Below are 21,494 nucleotides of genomic sequence, written 5' to 3' on the forward strand. Positions count from 1 at the left end.
TTTTAGGGCATTCCTCTGACACCGCCTGATATAAGGGTCCTGGATGGCAGGAAGCTTGGCCCCAGTGATGTACCGAGCCGTACGCACTACCCTCTGTAGTGCCTTGCGGTCGGAGGCCAAGCAGTTGCCATACCAGGCAGTGATGCAACCAGTGCTGTCGAGGGTGCAGCTGTAGAACCTTTTGAGGATCTGAGGACCCATGCCAAATCTTTTCAGTCTCCTGAGGGGAATAGGCTTTGTCGTGCCCTCTTCCCAACTGTCTTAGTGTGTTTGAACCATGATAGTTTGTTGGCCAAGGAACTTGAAGCTCTCAATCTGCTCCCCTACAGCCCCGATGAGAGAATGGGGGGTGTGCTCGGTCCTCCTTTTCCTGCGGTCCACAATCATCTTCTTTGTATTGATCACATTGAGGGAGAGGTTGTTGTCCTGGCACCACACCACCAGGTCTCTGACCTCCTCCCTATAGGCTGTCTCATCATTGTCGGTGAACAGGCCTAACACTGTTGTGACATCTGCCAACTTGATGAAGGTGTTGGAGTCGTGCTTGGCCATGCAGTCATGAGTGAACCAGGAGTACAGGAGGGGACTGAGAACACACCCCTGTGGGGCCCCCGTGTTGAGGATCAGCGTGGCGGATGTGTTTTTCCCTACACTAACCACCTGGGGGCGGCCCGTCAGAAAGTCCAGGATCCAGTTTCAGAGGGAAGCGTTTAGTCCCAGGGTCCTTAGCTTAGTGATGAGCTATGAGGGCACTATGGTGTTGAACACTGAGCTGGCGTTAATGAATAGCATTCTCACATAGGTGTTAATTTTATCTAGGTGAGAAAGGGCAGTGTTGAGTGCAATAGAGAATGCATCATCTGTGGATCTCTTGCATCATCTGTGGATCTCTTGGGGTGGTATGCAAATTTGGGTGGGTCTAGGGCTCCTGGCATAATGGTGTTGATGTGAGCCATTACCAACCTTTCAAAGCACCTCATGGCTACAGACATGAGTACTTCGGGTCGGTAGTTATTTAGGCAGGTTACCTTAGTGTTCTTGGGCACAGGGACTATTTTTACAATTTATTTCACCTTTATTTGGTAAAGGTAGATTACCCTCCCGGCAATGGATCCTTACAAGGCACCCGGACCTTTGTCCATGATATCTACATTTTTTTCCTCCTGCGAATGACGGGGATGAGGGCCTTGTCAGGTGTCTGGAGTAAAACCTTCCCGTCCGACTCGTTGAAGAAGAAGAATTCCTCCAGTACGCTGCCCTGATATCAAGAAGCTCCTTTCGGTCATAAGACATGGTGTCAGAAACATTATGTACAAAATAAGTTACAAAAACACCTAAAAAAACATATACATTAGCACAATTGGTTACTGGATCGTAAGATGGCGGCCATCTCCTTCTGCGCCATTACTACTTTTTAACTGTGCTATTCAAGTGTTGTCATTGTCCTTCACTTGATCCATTAATTATAAACAGGAAATAATTTGCTTGTTTCATTTGGTTGTGACACTTTGTAGCCCAATCTATTGAGAGAGACAATGTAATTTGGTTACCAAGATAAACAATCATATTTATTGACAAAAATATACCAACTAATATACTGAAAATCGTTTGCTTTTCCAGTTTCCAGAGAACCCATTCTCTATGACGCAAATGGAGGAAGAGGTATGGAGGTTTGGATGGAAACAAATTATTTGAGCCAAACAAGGAGGAGAGCATGAGTGGTAGGCTGCATTTTTGGCCAATGGGGCTTTTTATTGTGGGCGTTGCCTTAGGGTGCTATAATAAGGAGCTGAGTGGGATGGTGGAACTGAGGAGTATCTACTTTCACCAGACATCATCCATTAAAACTGAGCTTTTGGTCAGCATTAGCCAAAGTTCAGTCAATGTTCACAACACTCTATTTAGACATGACATAGGATATTATGACATTCCTTCCATCCCAGTAGCCGGACGCAGCTCTGGTCTGGTGGAAGAGTTGCTGCCACGTCGCCTCTCCACAGCCGAATGGCCGGGACTCTGCAGGGATCCCTCCTCGAAGAAGTCTCCCCCTTCCCTGGAGAACGGACTTAGGGGATGTTTCTGTTCTCGACCCAACCAACCAGCCATGGAGATATGTCACGCGCCGTGGAAGACGAAGAAAGCTTCCTCTGGCAACGGGTGCCTCCTTGGAGATGTTAAGCCCGGACTGGACACAGACCAGAACTGGCTTTGCCACCCTGGATCCAGAGGTTCAAGCGCCTTCTTCCTTAGCGGCTTCTGATTCAAGATCGGATCAGGAGGTACCTGAACCTTGGTCCTCTGTTTTGTCTCCTTCTCCGGTGGCTTCTACCTTGGGTTCAGATCCTCAGAGCTCCCACCCTCATCAGACCGTGAGGCTGCCAAAGATACCCGGCCCGTGCATCATCCACGATGGATACTACAGCCGGCTCAGGTCCATCGGGCCCCACCTCCCTTCGGTCCTTGAGGGGTCTTCTAAATCACTCGAGGCGAAAGAACGACCGGACCTCCTCGGCTGTTTCACCAGCTGTCATCATCGACAGCTTGATGGTGAGAAACATCTTGGTTCCCAGTGCAAAAACCCTGTGCTACCCAGGAGCATGAGTAAAGGACATTACAAGGCTGCTTCCCGCTGTTCTACGACAGATGCTGGGAGCTGACACTGTTGTAGTCCATGTGGGGTCAAACAATATCAGGAGGGCTAGCTCAGAACTTCTGAAAATGGACTCAAGACCAGTCACAATGTAAGTAATTTAATTTATGTCCCCCTAACTGCCCTGAATAACTCTGTTGATCCTACAGCTATTGTATGCAGTACTCATGTGCCTATGAACCAGAGTTACACTGTTAGCACTGAGGTGATATGCCCTAGTAGGACGTCCACTGTGTGCAGCTCACCGTGCACTATCAGCTCCAATATAAACAACATGAGCAAGTCTACTTCTGATAACCTTCCCAATAAAGCATTAAAAACAATAACCCAGAAAAGTGCTAAACATAGCCCATATTAACATATGCAGCTTAGTAATAAGGTTAATGAAGTAAACAACTTGCTTGTTACAAACAGATGGCATTCATATTCTGACTATCTCTGAAACTCACTTAGATAATACCTTTGATGATACAGTGGTAGCAATACATGGTTATAACAGCTACCGAAAAGACAGAAATGCCAACGGGGTTGTGATGCAGTCTATATTCAGAATCACATTCCTGTTAAGCTTAGAGAGGATCTCATGTTAAATACTGTTGAAGTAATATGGCTACAGGTTCATCTGCCTCACTTATAGCCCATTATTGTGGGAAGCTGCTACAGACCACCAAATGCTGACCAAAACAGTCAGTATCTGGATAATATGTGTGAAATGCTTGATAATGTATGTGATATCAACAGAGAAGTATATGTTCTGGGTGATTTAAATATTGACTGGCTTTCATTAAGCTGCCCACTCAAGAAAAACATTTAAACTGTAACCAGTGCCTGCAACCTGATTCAGGTTGTCAGCCAACCTACCAGGGTAGTTACAAACAACACAGTCTGAATAAGTCTTAACTTATTATGGATCAGCAGCTACTCTTCCTGGGATCCTGGGAAGCTACTCTTCCTGGGATCCAGTCAAATTAAGGCAGTTTATACAATTTCAAAAACATTACAATACATTTACAGATTTCAAAACACACTGTGTGCCCTCAGGCCCCTACTCCACCACAACCACATACAAAATCCATGTGTACCTGTGTATAGTGCGTATGTTATCGTGTGTATGCATGTGTCTTTGCCTATGTTTGTGTTGCTTCACAGTCCCCCGCTGTTCCATAAGGTGTATTTTATCTGTGTTTTTTAAATATATAATTTTACTGCTTCCATCAGTTACCTGATGTGGAATGGAGTTCTCTATGGGCGCGTCTATGAGTTGTCTTTCTGGGCTCGGCGTCAGTTAAACTGCAGTACCGCCAGTGTCCTCTGTTTACATGAGATGGCTTGCTTCCCAACTGGAACCCTGGGGATTTAGGGGGGCCGCTGTCCTGGCTGCAAATGCAGGAATGCCCACATGCAGGATCGCCGCCAATTGCGGGTTGCAATTGCACACTATTGAAATTGTTTGTGACAATTCCAGTCTTTCGACCGACAATTCATAGGGCAATTTCACAAGGAAATCAGGAACAAGTAAGTGAATGCCATGAATTGACAAGCTCGCATTGACTAATGACTTTAGCTAGATAGTATAACCAAACCCTGTACTTTAAATTTTATTTAGCTAATCTAACGTTTGCTAGCTAGCAACTTGATCAAATTTAGCCACTGGCTAACGTTTACATGCTAGCTACTCTTTCTTCGCAGAAGTAGTCTCAACTAACGAGCTAACGTTAGCTACCTGTGGTTCACTAGTTATCCATTTAACTTAGGTGTTTACAGCAGCTTTGTTGTACGTTTTGATAATTTTGAATAATCAAAAGAACCACCAATTCAGCTAACCTAAATAGCCTGTTACCAATTGAAATGTAATTTTCACTTTTTTTATTATGCATTTCTTCTGTATAGCTTGCTCATTTATTAGCTACGTCATTAACGTTGTTTTCGCTTCTCTGAAAATGTTGTGAAATAATTATCTTAACTCTTAAAATGGGCTTTCTCTCTGTAGATGGGAGGTAGTTTTCTATCATTGAACACTCGGGGTCTTTGTCATGTCAGTCTCACTGCAGAGAAAATACACCCACTGCAAGCTCAAAACATCTTTGCTTCTTGGCAGCAGCGTTATTTCTCAGTAAACGCATCTAATTTTGCATCCATCTGACAACGGGGGAGTGTGTGTGCGCCATCACTCACAGCGGTCCTTGTGTCTCTGCAGCCGTTGCTATGGAGGTGGTGACGCATCTGGTGTCGTCGGGTGACTGTGTTAAGATCTGGGACTCAGCCTCCATGACAGTTTTGGAACAGTTTAACCCGCACAGCGCTACACACCCTGTGGCCCAAGTGTGCTGGAGCAGCAACAGTATCCTTCTTACTAATCCTCTGGGTATGTCCATGTACCTATGTTCAAAACAAATGTTATTTGTCACGTGCGCCGAATACAACAGGTGTAAACCTTACAGTGGAATGCTTACTTACAAGCTCTAACCAATGGTGCAAAAAAAAAAAGTGTGTGTAGGTAAGTAAAGAAATAAAACGACAGTAGAAAGACATTTGAATAAGAGTAGCAAGGCTATATACCTGTTAGTCAGGCTTATTGAGGTAGTTTTAATTTTTTATTTATTTATTTCACCTTTATTTAACCAGGTAGGCTAGTTGAGAACAAGTTCTCATTTGCAACTGCGACCTGGCCAAAATAAAGCATAGCAGTGTGAACAGACAACACAGAGTTACACATGGAGTAAACAATTAACAAGTCAATAACACAGCAGGAAAAAAAATGGGCAGTCTATATACAATGTGTGCAAAAGGCATGAGGAGGTAGGCGAATAATACAATTTTGCAGATTAACACTGGAGTGATAAATGATCAGATGGTCATGTACAGGTAGAGATATTGGTGTGCAAAAGAGCAGAAAAGTAAATAAATAAAAAAACAGTATAAAAACAGTATGGGGATGAGGTATGTGAAAATGGGTGGGCTATTTACCAATAGACTATGTACAGCTGCAGCGATCGGTTAGCTGCTCGGATAGCTGATGTTTGAAGTTGGTGAGGGAGATAAAAGTCTCCAACTTCAGCGATTTTTGCAGTTCGTTCCAGTCACAGGCAGCAGAGTACTGGAACGAAAGGCGGCCAAATGAGGTGTTGGCTTTAGGGATGATCAGTGAGATACACCTGCTGGAGCGCGTGCTACGGATGGGTGTTGCCATCGTGACCAGTGAACTGAGATAAGGCGGAGCTTTACCTAGCATGGACTTGTAGATGACCTGGAGCCAGTGGGTCTGGCGACGAATATGTAGTGAGGGCCAGCCGACTAGAGCATACAAGTCGCAGTGGTGGGTGGTATAAGGTGCTTTAGTGACAAAACGGATGGCACTGTGATAAACTGCATCCAGTTTGCTGAGTAGAGTGTTGGAAGCCATTTTGTAGATGACATCGCCGAAGTCGAGGATCAGTAGGATAGTCAGTTTTACTAGGGTAAGCTTGGCGGCATGAGTGAAGGAGGCTTTGTTGCGGAATAGAAAGCCGACTCTTGATTTGATTTTCGATTGGAGATGTTTGATGTGAGTCTGGAAGGAGAGTTTGCAGTCTAGCCAGACACCTAGGTACTTATAGGTGTCCACATATTCAAGGTCGGAACCATCCAGGGTGGTGATGCTAGTCGGGCATGCGGGTGCAGGCAGCGATTCGGTTAAAAAGCATGCATTTGGTTTTACTCGCGTTTAAGAGCAGTTGGAGGCCACGGAAGGAGTGCTGTATGGCATTGAAGCTCGTTTGGAGGTTAGATAGCACAGTATCCAATGACGGGCCAAAAGTATATAGAATGGTGTCGTCTGCGTAGAGGTGGATCGGGGAATCGCCCGCAGCAAGAGCAACATCATTGATATATACAGAGAAAAGAGTCAGCCCGAGAATTGAACCCTGTGGCACCCCCACAGAGACTGCCAGAGGACTGGACAGCATGCCCTCCGATTTGACACACTGAACTCTGTCTGCAAAGTAATTGGTGAACCAGACAAGGCAGTCATCCGAAAAACCGAGGCTATTGAGTCTGCCGATAAGAATATGGTGATTGACAGAGTCGAAAGCCTTGGCAAGGTCGATGAAGACGGCTGCACAGTACTGTCTTTTATCGATGGCGGTTATGATATCGTTTAGTACCTTGAGTGTAGCTGAGGTGCACCCGTGACCGGCTCGGAAACCAGATTGCACAGCGGAGAAGGTACGGTGGGATTCGAGATGGTCAGTGACCTGTTTGTTGACTTGGCTTTCGAAGACCTTAGATAGACAGGGCAGGATGGATATGGGTCTATAACAGTTTGGGTCCAGGGTGTCTCCCCCTTTGAAGAGGGGGATGACTGCGGCAGCTTTCCAATCCTTGGGGATCTCAGACGATATGAAAGAGAGGTTGAACAGGCTGGTAATAGGGGTTGCGACAATGGCGGCAGATAGTTTCAGTAATAGAGGGTCCAGATTGTCAAGCCCAGCTAATTTGTACGGGTCCAGGTTTTGCAGCTCTTTCAGAACATCTGCTATCTTGATTTGGGTAAAGGAGAACCTGGAGAGGCTTGGGCGAGGAGCTGCGGGGGGGGGCAGAGCTGTTGGCCGAGGTTGGAGTAGCCAGGCGGAAGGCATGGCCAGCCGTTGAGAAGTGCTTATTGAAGTTTTCGATAATCATGGATTTATCGGTGGAGACCGTGTTACCTAGCCTCAGTGCAGTGGGCAGCTGGGAGGAGGTGCTCTTGTTCTCCATGGACTTCAGTGTCCCAGAACTTTTTGGAGTTGGAGCTACAGGATGCAAACTTCTGCCTGAAGAAGCTGGCCTTAGCTTTCCTGACTGACTGCGTGTATTGGTTCCTGACTTCCCTGAACAGTTGCATAATCACGGGGGCTATTCGATGCTATTGCAGTCCGCCACAGGATGTTTTTGTGCTGGTCGAGGGCAGTCAGGTCTGGAGTGAACCAAGGGCTGTATCTGTTCTTGGTTCTGCTTTTTTTGAATGGAGCATGCTTATCTAAAATGGTGAGGAAGTTACTTTTAAAGAATGACCAGGCATCCTCAACTGACGGGATGAGGTCAATGTCCTTCCAGGATACCCGGGCCAGGTCGATTAGAAAGGCCTGCTCACAGAAGTGTTTTAGGGAGCGTTTGACAGTGATGAGGGGTGGTCGTTTGACTGCGGCACCCTGACGGATACAGGCAATGAGGCAGTGGTCGCTGAGATCCTGGTTGAAGACAGCGGAGGTGTATTTGGAGTATGGCTTGGGGGTAAAAACTGTTGAGAAGCCTTTTTGTCCTAGGTTTGGCACTCTGGTACCGCTGTTATAATGGATTATTTTTTGTTTTCCCTTTGCTCTCGTCACATTCTAGTTTAACCATAGTGATGAGCAGCCCCCACACCTTCATGTAAACAATTAATTTTTTAGGTAATTTTATCATCTACCCAGTTCTGTTCTGTGACATAAATGACAATATGCAGTCAGTTGCCTTGACTTGACTCCTCAGATCAGTATCTTGTAAGTGCCAGCAGTATAGGAGACAAGCTGGTGGTATCCAGTCTCAGGTCCACTCCTATCCCAGTGGTGGAGCTTGCAGAGGGGGTGAGTGTATGTGGCCTGACAGCCAGGGCCAGTAAAATACTCTTTCAGTTTCATTCTAATTCATTACCCTCCCGCATGTTGTCACATTATTATATTTTTTTGTCCTCAGAAAAAGCAGACACGTGTGAGTCTGAACTCAACGTCCCAGTACCTAGTGAGTGGGGGGCTTGATAACTCTGTTAACATCTGGGACCTGAAGGCCAAGAGGCTTCATCGCACCCTCCAGGTACCCTCAGTCTTACCTGTGACCCTACCCATGGGAACTATGTTCTAGTACTTATATTTCAAACACATCTCACCTGAACACCTGGTCCAAGCTTTCGGTGTAGATATCGAGGCATTTTAGAGTTACCTGTATTACTAGCACAGAGGCTCAAGAACTCAAGGCACAATCTACATCCTCACATGTCTCTCTCACCAGGACCACAAAGAGGAGGTGACGTGCGTGTCCTTCAACGGCAGTGACAGCTACATCGCCTCGGGCTCCACCAGTGGTGACATCATCCTGCACAGCATCACCACCAACCTGTCCAGTAATGCATTTGGACACGGCATCAACCAAGTGAGTGTTCTGTTGGACCTGACACACTTAACACTGTAACCATGACCCTTTGCTTATACTTAGCCAATTCTATCCCAGTGCCTGAGTGGTAGGGGCTAGGGGTTGTTACTGGTCATCAAATCAATATGAGGCTGAATGATAAAAGACAATGACAAAATTGGGGAAAATTAAAATGCCTCAGGTCTAAAATTACGTTCCTCCCACCTTAGCCCATCCACGACCTCAAGTACTCTGTGGTTAAGCGCTCCCTGCTGGGCAGTGTATCAGATAGCGGCTCGGTGGTCCTGTGGGACGCCAACACTCAGAAGGAGCTGCACGTGTTCAATGGAGCCCACAAGGCCCCCGCCTCAGGCCTGGCCTTCTCTCCTGCCAACGACCTGCTCTTTGTCACTGTTGGCTTGGACAAGAAGATTATCTTCTATGACACCTCCAGCAAGATGTAAGAGCATTGGGTTTAGTATTGACCAAACAAGTTTAGAGATATACTGTTTGACTGAGAGCCTGTTACCTTGGTATTTTTTTTACAAGATTTGTTGTTGCAATTTTTGGGGGTCAAAACACATTCACATTATTTTGTAATTTGTCAATGATGCTGTCCTTTACTAGTGATTAGTTCTTCAACAGTGCGAAGGGGACTTTAGAACTGGCTCTTGTGCTTTCAAGTACAGTGTTGATGTTTGTTTGTTTCTGCTGCCTCTCTCGCAGTATTCTCCGCAGCATGTGTGTGGAGTCCCCGTTGACGGCCATTGACTTCACTCCAGATGGGGCAGGGCTGGTAGTGGGCTCCACCCAGGGCAGACTATACCTGTACGACCTGCGCAACCTCAGCTCCCCTACTAAGACTGCCGCGGCACACAAGACCTCCATCACCAGCTTGCGCTTCCAGAGTTCCCAGAGCAGACACCTCAAGGTAGGCCACACACCACAGCCCACTTTTAAATGATTTCCAGTCACAAGATTTGAAAAGTTTAAAATAAACAGCACTCTTTAAAATCCCTGAATTGGAATTTCCTAAACTGAGTTCAAATTTTATTTTTTTAGGGACTGCAGCTGTACTGTGACTGACACTGGTTTTGAGATTTTGGGATTACATTTGTTTGCGCAAGGGGGCACACCAAGACCATGTGGGTTTTCTTTGGTCTTTTGTGCATGTTGTACGGAACCAACTCTTAAAATATATATATATATATTCCTTAATTTATGTAAATAGTTTGACACTTATTGTGACATAAATGCTTTTGTATTGAGTGTTCTATTTCACTTGATGGGAAATGCTGTGCCCTTTTGTTTTTACAGTAAGCATTTGCCCAGAGTAATGCACTTTGTCAGTTCAGCGTGTATCTCTTGACAGCATGCACTGTAAGCCTGCATTGTATGGCTATGGGCTCCTGACTAATAAAGGACCCAATTGCTTCTAAAACCTTAAATACAGATCTCAATAGAGAAAGTATTGTATGTATTTAACTGGCATGTGTTACTTGAGATCAATTAAACTTGACCTTTGCAAGCTAACCATTTCCCTTGGTTTTTCCCTTGTTAGTCCAGTAAAATAGCTTCCAGCAAGTCTTCCAGGGCCCAGACAAGCAAGAGGATCTCAGCCAGGCTGGGTAGTACCTACCTACCAGTAACTACCCCCAGCTCCACCTCCAATCCCCCCTCTAGCCTGCCTGCACACCATGCAGTAGAAAGAGGGGATGGACAAGCCCAGGGCACAGGTCAGACTCACTCTAGTACCTCAAATATACTCTGGCCAACATCCTGACCTGAAACACCAGCCGATTTCCAATTCATGGTCTAGACCAGTGCTTGTCAAACCTTAGCTTAGAGGTCCAGAGAGCAGATTGTGTGTGTGTGTGTGTAGGCACACACAGAGAGGCAGAGGGCCAGCTGGGTGTTGACTGCCTGCCTAGTCTGGACAAGTTCAGCAGCATGGGTAGAAACAGCCTGGACATCTTCTCCCCCGTAAAAGACGGTGAGCTCCATGCTTGTCTTTGACTCTTCAATTTAGTTTCAACTTACTCTCTGATATATCAAGTTTAGATTTGGTTGTCAGCCTCTCTCTCCCCTCTGTTTTATTTTCAAACTGACAGCTTGTTTTCTTTGTCTTTAGATTACAAAGCCCACGGGATAAGTGGTGATGCTTCTGGTGGAATCAAAGGGAAAGGTAGGTGTATTTGCCATGTCCTCTTTTACAGTTCAAGTAGTTCTCTCGTTGAATGAATTGGTCATGAGGACCCTGCACCGCTAACCATGAGTTGAAGACATGCGTCTTTTTCAATTATCCCTCTGTAATAAACCTGATGCAACTAATCATGGGCTTGGCTAGTAGTTGAATTGGGTGTGTTAGTGCTGGGCTAGAACAAAAATGTGCACCATGTGGGGTTCATCCAGGAATTGATTGAGAAACACTGCTATAAACATTCAATAAAGTTCACTGTCCACTGTACATCTCATATATACTGGTGTACATGATTGAGACCACATTTGTGACTGTTGTTTGTATGTACCATAGCGATCAGTTTGGATATGTTCTACAGAGAAGGGCAGCAAAGCATGGAGAAGTTCAGCAAAGTGGGACGCAACAGTCTGGACATTTTCTCTCCTGTTAGAGAGGGTGAGATTCTATTTGTGTCTCTTGACATTCAAAGTTCACATTGTTCTGCACAGCTTCACAAACCTGCAAACTTCTCCAAACCCTTTCCACTTTAATAGAGGGATACTGAGAGATGCTTGCATTTACCCTGATCTACTTACCCAGAGTCAGATGAACTTGAGGATACCATTTTTATGCCTCTGCCTGCAGTATGGAGGAAGTTATCGGTAGTTTCGTGAGCCGACACTTAACTAGCATTAGCGTAATGACTGGAAGTCTATAGGTACGGTAACGCCATTGATTAACTTGATCTTTGCAGATTACAAAACCCATGGAATGACTGCAGATGAATCAAGTGGGAAGAAAGGAAACAATCTGGACTTCCTCCCTACCTACTCTGGTGGTCCCCCACACCACAAGACTCCCCTGGGCACCCTTGGAGGAGGGTGCTGTTACAGCCCCCTGCCTGTCTTCCAGACCCCTTCACCAATCAAAGAGGAGCTAGCCATGCCTCCTGTACCAGCGCAGACAGACACACAGGACTCAAAAGGGGTCAGTCTACCTTATTCAATCAGCTGTTGTACCATGACCAACTTGGAATGCTGACACAGACCATTTGAACCAGGAGTATTCAATTATTGTCCTGGGGTCTTCCCAGCCCAACACTATCAGACCTGATACAAATACATAAGGACGTGCATTACTGGAATCAAATGTGATAGTGTTGGGCTGGAACAAAAAGGTGCCAATCGGGGAAGCCCCAGAACCAGAAATGAAACTCCTGATTTAGTCTCTGTTTTTCCTGTCAAAATGTGCAGTGCCTTCAGAAAGTATTCATACCCCTTGACTTATTCCACATTTTGGTGTTACAGCCTGAATTCAAAATGGATTAAAGATATATTTTTTTACACGCAATACTCAATGACAGTGAAACAACATGTTTGTAGAAATGTTTGTACATTTATTGGAAATTAAATACAGAAATATCTAATTTACCCAAGTATTCACATCTGAGTCAATACATTGTAGAAACCGCTGTAATCAATGCCAAAGGTGCAAGTCTAAGAGCTTTCCACACCTGGATTGTGCAACATTTGCCCATTTTATTATTTTGAGAAGTCTTCAAGCTCTGTCATTTGTTGTTGATCATTGCTAGACAACCATTTTCAGGTCTTGGCGTAGATTTAAGTCAAATGTAACTCGGCCACTCAGGAACATTCTCTGTCTTGGTAAGCAACTCCAGTGTAGATTTGGCTTTGTATTTTAGGTTATTGTCCTGCTGAAAAGTGAATTCATCTCCCTGTGTCTGGTGGAAAGCTGACTGAACCAGGTTTTCCTCTACGATTTTACCTGTGCTTAGCTCCATTCCGTATCTTTTTTTATCCTGGAAAAACTCCCCAGTCCTTAATGATTACAAGCTAATCCATAACATGATGCAGCCACCACTGCTTGAAAATACGGAGAGTGGTACTGAGTAATGTATTGGATTTGCCCCAACCATAACCCTTTGTTTTCAGAACAAATAGTTAATTGCTGTATAATTGCTTTATTTTTTATTTTTTGCAGTGTTAGATGGCACCGGCAGACGTTTTACGTGCCCCCAACAGTTTATTTGCATTCTTTGTTACTTATTTTGTACATAATGTTGCCGCTACCGTCTTTTGACGGAAAATAACTTCTAGACATCAGGACTGCTATTACTCACCACGGACTGGCAGAATCCTTTTTTTCCCTTTCACGACAAGCCCGACGCGAAGAATATACCGCTTCCTCGGGAACAGGACCCGGTCCCAGTGATCTGTATGAAGAGGAGGCGGCAAAAGAGGGGCCGAAGGGCGGCTGCCATCTGAGAATTCGTAGGTGTTCGAATAAACCCCCACTTCCCTCCATTCTGCTAGCAAACGTACAATCCTTGGGGAATAAAATCGCTGAGTTCCGCGGAAGATTAAACTACCAGCGGAACATTAAAAACTAACATCTTATGCTTCACGTGGCTGAATGACGACAATATCAACATACAGCTATCTGGTTATACGATGTACCGGCAGAAAAGAACAGCGGCGTCTGGTAAGACAAGGGGCGGCGGACTATGTATTTTTGTAAATAACAGCTGGTGCACGATACCTAAGGAAGTCTCAAGCTATTGCTCGCTTGAGATAGAGTATCTCATGATAAGCTGTTGACCACACTACCTACCGAGAGAGTTTATCTGTATTCTTCGTAGCTGTTTACATACCACCACAGTCAGAGGCTGGCACTAAGATAGCATTGAATGAGCTGTATTCCGCCATAAGCTAACAAGAAAACGCGTTCAACACCATAGTGCCCTCAAAGCTCATCAATAAGCTAAGGACCCTGGGACTAAACACCTCCCTCTGCAACTGGATCCTGGACTTCCTGACGGGCCGCCAACCCAGGTGATTAGGATAGCTAACAACCCATCCGCAACGTTGATCCTCAACACTGTATATAGTCTCGCAATTGTCATTTTACTGCTGCTCTTTAATTACTTGTTACTTTTATCTCTTATTCTTATCCATTATTTTTTTTTTTAACTGCGTTGTCGGTTAGGGGCTTGTAAGCAAGCATTTCACTGTAAGGTCTAAACCTGTTGTATTCGGCGCATGTGACTAATAAAATTTGATTTGATTTAGTGCCTTGTTGCAAACATGATGCATATTTTGGAATCTTTTTTATTCTGTACAGGCTTCATTTTCACTCTGTTAATTAGATTAGTATTGTAGAGTAATAACTATGGATGGATCAACATTGTATTCTCCTATCACAGGCTTTAAACTCTGTAACCGGTTTAAAGTCACTGTTGGACTCATGGTGAAATCCCTGAGAGGTTTCCCTCCTCTCTGGCAACTGAGTTAGGAAGAACACCTGTATCTTTGTATTGACTGGATGTATCCAAAGTGTAGGTCCTGTGTAGGTCCTGGAAGAACACCTGTATCGGGACCACCCATATGTAGAATTGACATGACTGTAATGATAAAAGCGTCTGCTAAATGGCATATATTATTATTATTATTAATTATTAACTTCACTATGCTCAAAGGGATATTCAATGTCTGCAAATGTTTACTCCTGAAATGATTGTCTCACCATACAAAGGGGTTGAATACTTATTGACTGAAGACATTTCAGCTTTTCATTTTGAATTAATTTGTTTCAAATAATCTAAAAACACAATTCCACTTTGCCATTATAGGGTATTGTGTGTAGGCCAGTGTCACAAAATAAATTCAGGCTGTAGCACAACAAAATGTGGGAAAAGTCAAGGGGTGTGAATGCTTTATGAAGGCATTGTACACAAGTCAACCTCTCATACAGATGAAAGTTGTCTCCCACCCATAAGCAAGCCCCCTCTAAAATAGGCATTATTTTATGCCTGGCTTCTACTGTAAGGCTTCTCAAAATAGGACTATGGATGCAGGATTTAATGGCTTCTAAGCAAGTTGTGGTCCAGGCAGTACTGAAACTGGAGACAATGTTCAAGCTGCTCTTCACCTGTTGTCTGTTTGACTGACAGTATGAGAAGGGCAGTGGTTCCAGTCTGGAGGGTGAAGGCCCAACCACGCTCACGTCATCAGCCCAGACCTCACACAGCCAACCAGCACCGCCATTCTTCACCACTGAACCCGGCCTGAGGACCAATGAATTGCAGGCCCAGCTGAGCTACAACACGCCCCTAAATGGTGTGCTGCCCATTATTGTACCAGGTGATTTAGTGTTGTTATTTGTCAGTTTGGGTGAGATTTATAGATGATATGCTATATCAATGAATTTAGCATAACATGTATTACATCATATTATTATATTATAACTATACAGAACAAAAATATAAACGTAACATTTAAAGTGTTGGTCCCATGTTTCATGAGATGAAATAAAAGACCCCAGTATTTTTCTATATGCACAAAAATGTTTTTATATCCCTGTTAGTGAGCATTTCTACTTTGCCAAGGTATGCCACACCTGTCAGGTTGATGGATTATCAAGAAGCTGATTAAACAGCATGATCATTACACAGGTGTATCTTGTGCTGAGGAAAGTAAATGACCGCTCAAAAAAGTGCAGTTTTGTCACACAACACTATGCCACCGATGTCTCCTTTTTGAGGGAGCGTGCAATTGGCATTGGCATGCTGACTGCAGGAATGTCCACCACGCCTCCCGAGTGGCGCAGTGGTCTAAGGCACATTGCAGTGCTAGCTGTGCCACTAGAGGTCCTGGTTTGAGTCCAAGCTCTGTTGCAGCCCCGTGGGGCGGCGCACAATTGGCCCAGCGTCCCCAGCAGGGATGTCCTTGTCCCATCGCGCTCTAGCGACTCCTGTGGTGGGCCTGGGTGCATGCACGCTGACACTGTCGCCTGGTGTATGGTGTTTCCTCTGACACATTGGTGTGGCTGGCTTCCGGGTTAAGATGGCATTGTGTTAAGGATCAGTGCGGCTTGGTTGGGTCGTATTTCGGCGGACGCATGGCTCTCGACCTTCGCCTCTCCCGAGTCCGTACAGGAGTTGCAGCGATGACACAAGACTGTAACTACCAAATTTGGATACCACGAAGAGAAAAAAAAAGCAATTAAGGAATATCCACCAGAGCTGATTCCAGATAATTGAATGTTAATTTCCCTACCATAAGCTGCCTCCGTCATTTTTCAGAATTTGGCAGTATGTCCAACCGGCCCCACAAATGCAGACCACGTGTATAGTGTTGTGTGGGCTAGCGGTTTGCTGAGGTCACCGTTGTGAACAGAGTGCCCCATGGTGACGGTGGGGTTATATGATATGGGCAGGCATAGACTACGGATAACAAACACAATTGCATTTAATTGATGGCAATTTTAATGCACAGAGATACTGTGACGAGGTCCTGAGGTTCATTGTCGTGCCATTCAATTCATCTTCCACCATCACCTCATGTTTCAGCATGATAATGCACGGCCCTATGTCGCAAGGATCTATACACAATTCCTGGAAGCTGAAAATGTTCCTCCATACTCACCAGACATGTTACTAATTGAGCATGTTTGGGATGCTCTGTATTTACATGTACTGCAGTCTGTTCCAGTTCTTGCCAATTTTAGCAACTTCGCACAGCCATTGAAGCGGAGTGGGACATCAAATCAAAGTTTATTTGTCACATGCACTAAATACAACCGTGAAATGCTTACTTACAGGCCTTAACCAACAGTGCAGTTTTTAACTAAAAAAATAGGTATTAGGGGAACAATAGATAAGTACAAATAAATAAAAACAACAGTAAAATAACAGTAGTGAGGCTATATCCAGTATTCCACAGACCACAATCAACAGCCTGATCAACTCTATGCGAAGCAAATGGTAGTCACACCAGATACTGACTTGTTTTCTGATCCACACCGCTACCTTTAAAAAAAAGTTTTCTGTGACCAACAGATGCATATCTGTATTCCCAGTCATGTGAAATCCATAGATTAAGGCTTTATTTATTTATTTATTTCAATTGACTGATTTACTTATGAACTATAAGTATAATTTATGAACTGTAAATATTTGAAATTGGTGTATGTTGCGTTCCTATTTTGTTCAGTATTGTAAAATATGAAATTATGTATGCACAGCATTACATGTACAGTGCGGGGTAGTGAGTTTACAAAACTAATGAAAAATACCCTGTCAGTGTCTTTGGCAGTGGCATCCTCGTTATCCGAGAGAATAGTGGAGGCTGTTGGAACAGAGGGTGGAGGGGCTCCCCTCACATCTCTGCAGATCCATGAGACCCTGGAAGACTTCCGGTGGGTGCACCTTCTCACAGCATATCACTTACAGTTGCTGAACCATCTTGTGCACCGTTTCTCTGTTCAATAGTGTCATTGGAATTTCATAATTCCTATAATTAAATTAACTCAGTATATTTTATAAGAATTTGTAAGATTCCTATTTGCATAAAATAGACAGAGACCAGTCTTAGCAAAATTAGATAATAGTATTTATTCTCGGAGCTCGCTGCCATGTAACCACGAACAACAGTTTATATACAAAATATTTATTTATTTTACCTTTATTTAACCAGGTAAGCAAAGCAGTTCGACAGATACGACACAGAGTTACACATGGAGTAAAACAAACATACAGTCAATAATACAGTATAAACAAGTCTATATACAATGTGAGCAAATGAGGTGAAGGGAGGTAAAGGCAAAAAAGGCCATGGTGGCAAAGTAAATACAATATAGCAAGTAAAACACTGGAATGGTAGTTTTGCAATGGAAGAATGTGCAATGTAGAAATAAAAATAATGGGGTGCAAAGGAGCAAAATAAATAAATAAATAAATTAAATACAGTTGGGAAAGAGGTAGTTGTTTGGGCTAAATTATAGGTGTGCTATGTACAGGTGCAGTAATATATGAGCTGCTCTGACAGTTGGTGCTTAAAGCTAGTGAGGGAGATAAGTGTTTCCAGTTTCAGAGATTTTTGTAGTTCGTTCCAGTCATTGGCAGCAGAGAACTGGAAGGAGAGGCGGCCAAAGAAAGAATTGGTTTTGGGGGTGACTAGAGAGATATACCTGCTGGAGCGTGTGCTACAGGTGGGAGATGCTATGGTGACCAGCGAGCTGAGATAAGGGGGGACTTTACCTAGCAGGGTCTTGTAGATGACATGGAGCCAGTGGGTTTGGCGACGAGTATGAAGCGAGGGCCAGCCAACGAGAGCGTACAGGTCGCAATGGTGGGTAGTATATGGGGCTTTGGTGACAAAACGGATTGCACTGTGATAGACTGCATCCAATTTGTTGAGTAGGGTATTGGAGGCTATTTTGTAAATGACATCGCCAAAGTCGAGGATTGGTAGGATGGTCAGTTTTACAAGGGTATGTTTGGCAGCATGAGTGAAGGATGCTTTGTTGCGAAATAGGAAGCCAATTCTAGATTTAATTTTGGATTGGAGATGTTTGATATGGGTCTGGAAGGAGAGTTTACAGTCCAACCAGACACCTAAGTATTTGTAGTTGTCCACGTATTCTAAGTCAGAGCCGTCCAGAGTAGTGATGTTGGACGGGCGGGTAGGTGCAGGTAGCGATCGGTTGAAGAGCATGCATTTAGGTTTACTTGTATTTAAGAGCAATTGGAGGCCACGGAAGGAGAGTTGTATGGCATTGAAGCTTGCCTGGAGGGTTGTTAACAGTGTCCAAAGAAGGGCCGGAAGTATACAGAATAGTGTCGTCTGCGTAGAGGTGGATCAGAGACTCACCAGCAGCAAGCGCAACCTCATTGATGTATACAGAGAAGAGAGTCGGTCCAAGAATTGAACCCTGTGGCACCCCCATAGAGACTGCCAGAGGTCCGGACAGCAGACCCTCCGATTTAACACACTGAACTCTATCAGAGAAGTAGTTGGTGAACCAGGCGAGGCAATCATTTGAGAAACCAAGGCTGTCGAGTCTGCCGATGAGGATGTGGTGATTGACAGAGTCGAAAGCCTTGGCCAGATCAATGAATATGGCTGCACAGTAAATGTTTCTTATCGATGGCGGTTAAGATACCGTTTAGGACCTTGAGCGTGGCTGAGGTGCACCCATGACCAGCTCTGAAACCAGATTGCATAGCAGAGAATGTATGGTGAGATTTGAAATGGTCGGTAATCCGTTTGTTGACTTGGCTTTCGAAGACCTTAGAAAGGCATGGTAGGATAGATATAGGTCTGTAGCAGTTTGGGTCAAGAGTGTCCCCCCCCCTTTGAAGAGGGGGATGACCACAGCTGCTTTCCAATCTTTGGGAATCTCAGACGACACGAAAGAGAGGTTGAACAGACTAGTAATAGGGGTGGCAACAATTTCGGCAGATAATTTTAGAAAGAAAGGGTCCAGATTGTCTAGCCCGGCTGATTTGTAGGGGTCCAGATTTTGCAGCTCTTTCAGAACATCAGCTGAATGGATTTGGGAGACGTCATGACGTCATAGGTTATAAACTGTCCTTCCTCCTATCGACCAGGACAAAGCAGGTTCAAACGTTTATTCCAACCCCCCTAGCTCGCTCACTCCAGACACACACTTGTGAAGATTAACTTCTGGAATCTTCACCTTCATCCATCACTATTTAGAAGACCGTTCCAGATAATGGAAAACCCAGGAAAACACTCGCTGCCTTATCTAAACATCCCAGAGCTAAGTTGAGTTGTTTCAACCGTAGGTTAACAACCCTTTTTGCTTACTTAAAAACCCACAATCCATTCCTCCCCAACCTAGCTGAAATTGTATTTATTATGTTTAATTACCCCCCTGTTTCATGCTACACAATCCCTTCCTTATGAATTAACATTATTAATCAGATATAATAAAACAGAGTAGAGTATAATTAGTTATAGTTCTATTTAAAATGTAGATATTGTTTAGTCATTACTCATAATATTCCTAACAAATAGTTTTGTAGATTTTTGGCTAACCCGGTTTCCTCCACAGGGACGCCTGCCACCGAGACATAGTGAACCTCCAGGTGGAGATGGTCAAACAGTTCTACATTCAGCTGGTATGTGACATGTCCCTCTGGTCTAACTCCACACTGGTCCACTGTGACACATAGGCCACTACACACCACACTTGAGTCCCCGATAAAAGCACACGCATACAGTTGAAGTTGTAAGTTTACATACACTTAGGTTGGAGTCATTAAAACTAATTTTTCAACCACTCCACAAATTTCTTGTTAACAAACTATAGTTTTGGCAAGTCGGTTAGGACATCTACTTTGTGCATGACACAAGCAATTTTTCATACAATTGTTTAGACAGATTATTTCACTTATTCACTGTATCACAATTCCAGTGGGTCAGAAGTTTACATGCACTAAGTTGACTGCCTTTAAACAGCTTTAAAAATTCCATAAAATGATGTCATGGCATTAGAAGCTTCCAAATGGACAATGACTCCAAGCATTCTTCCAAAGTTGTGGAAAAATGGCTTAAGGACAACAAAGTCACGGTATTGGAGTGGCCATCACAAAGCCCTGACCTCAATCCTATAGAAAATGTGTGGGCAGAACTGAAAAACCATGTGTGAGCAAGGAGGCCTACAAACCTGACTCAGTTGCACCTGCTCTGTCAGGAGGAATGGGCCAAAATTACCCAACTTATTGTGGTAAGCTTGTGGAAGGCTACCCAAAATGTTTGACCCAAGTTAAACAATTTAAAGGCAATGCTACCAAATACTAATTGAGTCTATGTAAGCTTCTGACCCACTGGGAATATGATGAAATAAATAAAAGTTGAAATAAATGGCGGATGGTATCGCGCCGTCCCAACCTTCGCTCTCTCTCCCCCGCTACTCTCTCCTCTTCCATCCTATCATCTCTTCCCTCTGCTCAAACCTTCTTCAACCTATCTCCTGATTCTGCCTCCTCAACCCTCCTCTCCTCCCTTTCTGCATCCTTTGACTCTCTATGTCCCCTATCTTCCAGGCCGGCTCGGTCCTCCCCTCCCGCTCCGTGGCTTGACGACTCAATGCGAGCTCACAGAACAGGGCTCCGGAAGGCCGAGCGGAAATGGAGGAAAACTCGCCTCCCTGCGGACCTGGCATCCTTTCACTCCCTCCTCTCTACATTTTCCTCCTCTGTCTCTGCTGCTAAAGCCACTTTCTACCACTCTAAATTCCAAGCATCTGCCTCTAACCCTAGGAAGCTCTTTGCCACATTCTCCTCCCTCCTGAATCCTCCTCCCCTCCCCCTCCTCCCTCTCTGCAGATGACTTCGTCAACCATTTTGAAAAGAAGATCGACGACATCCGATCCTCGTTTGCTAAGTCAAACAACACCGCTGGTTCTTTCTAGACCTATCGGCTGCCTTCGATACTGTGAACCATCAGATCCTCCTCTCCACCCTCTCCGAGTTGGGCATCTCCGGCGCGGCCCACGCTTGGATTGCGTCCTACCTGACAGGTCGCTCCTACCAGGTGGCGTGGCGAGAATCTGTCTCCTCACCACGCGCTCTCACCACTGGTGTCCCCCAGGGCTCTGTTCTAGGCCCTCTCCTATTCTCGCTATACACCAAGTCACTTGGCTCTGTCATAACCTCACATGGTCTCTCCTATCATTGCTATGCAGACGACACACAATTAATCTTCTCCTTTCCCC

General features: G+C 44.6%; 1 protein-coding gene across 5 annotated transcripts in view; it reads left to right on the forward strand.

The window, feature by feature from the left end:
* The first annotated feature begins 1,648 nt into the window (after window positions 1-1,648).
* Window positions 1,649-21,494, forward strand: part of LOC124002306 (protein NEDD1-like) — a 22,841-nt gene continuing 2,995 nt past the window's right edge. The window contains exons 1-15 of one of the 5 annotated variants that reach the window (XM_046309711.1): window positions 1,649-1,721; window positions 4,848-4,991; window positions 8,138-8,232; window positions 8,342-8,458; window positions 8,654-8,794; window positions 9,004-9,233; window positions 9,500-9,704; window positions 10,335-10,509; window positions 10,656-10,766; window positions 10,905-10,958; window positions 11,307-11,408; window positions 11,707-11,939; window positions 14,923-15,112; window positions 17,054-17,168; window positions 19,830-19,896. In XM_046309711.1, coding sequence (XP_046165667.1) covers window positions 1,715-1,721; window positions 4,848-4,991; window positions 8,138-8,232; window positions 8,342-8,458; window positions 8,654-8,794; window positions 9,004-9,233; window positions 9,500-9,704; window positions 10,335-10,509; window positions 10,656-10,766; window positions 10,905-10,958; window positions 11,307-11,408; window positions 11,707-11,939; window positions 14,923-15,112; window positions 17,054-17,168; window positions 19,830-19,896 — 1,986 coding nt within the window. In that variant the 5' untranslated portion in view covers window positions 1,649-1,714. Of the gene's footprint in view, window positions 1,722-3,939; window positions 4,170-4,847; window positions 4,992-8,137; window positions 8,233-8,341; window positions 8,459-8,653; window positions 8,795-9,003; window positions 9,234-9,499; window positions 9,705-10,334; window positions 10,510-10,655; window positions 10,767-10,904; window positions 10,959-11,306; window positions 11,409-11,706; window positions 11,940-14,922; window positions 15,113-17,053; window positions 17,169-19,829; window positions 19,897-21,494 lie in introns of those variants that run through there. The other 4 variants (XM_046309699.1, XM_046309705.1, XM_046309689.1 and 1 more) reach the window with 4 other exon arrangements.

The sequence above is a fragment of the Oncorhynchus gorbuscha genome, linkage group LG02 (genome assembly GCF_021184085.1).
Source record: "Oncorhynchus gorbuscha isolate QuinsamMale2020 ecotype Even-year linkage group LG02, OgorEven_v1.0, whole genome shotgun sequence".
Classification (NCBI taxonomy): domain Eukaryota; kingdom Metazoa; phylum Chordata; class Actinopteri; order Salmoniformes; family Salmonidae; genus Oncorhynchus; species Oncorhynchus gorbuscha.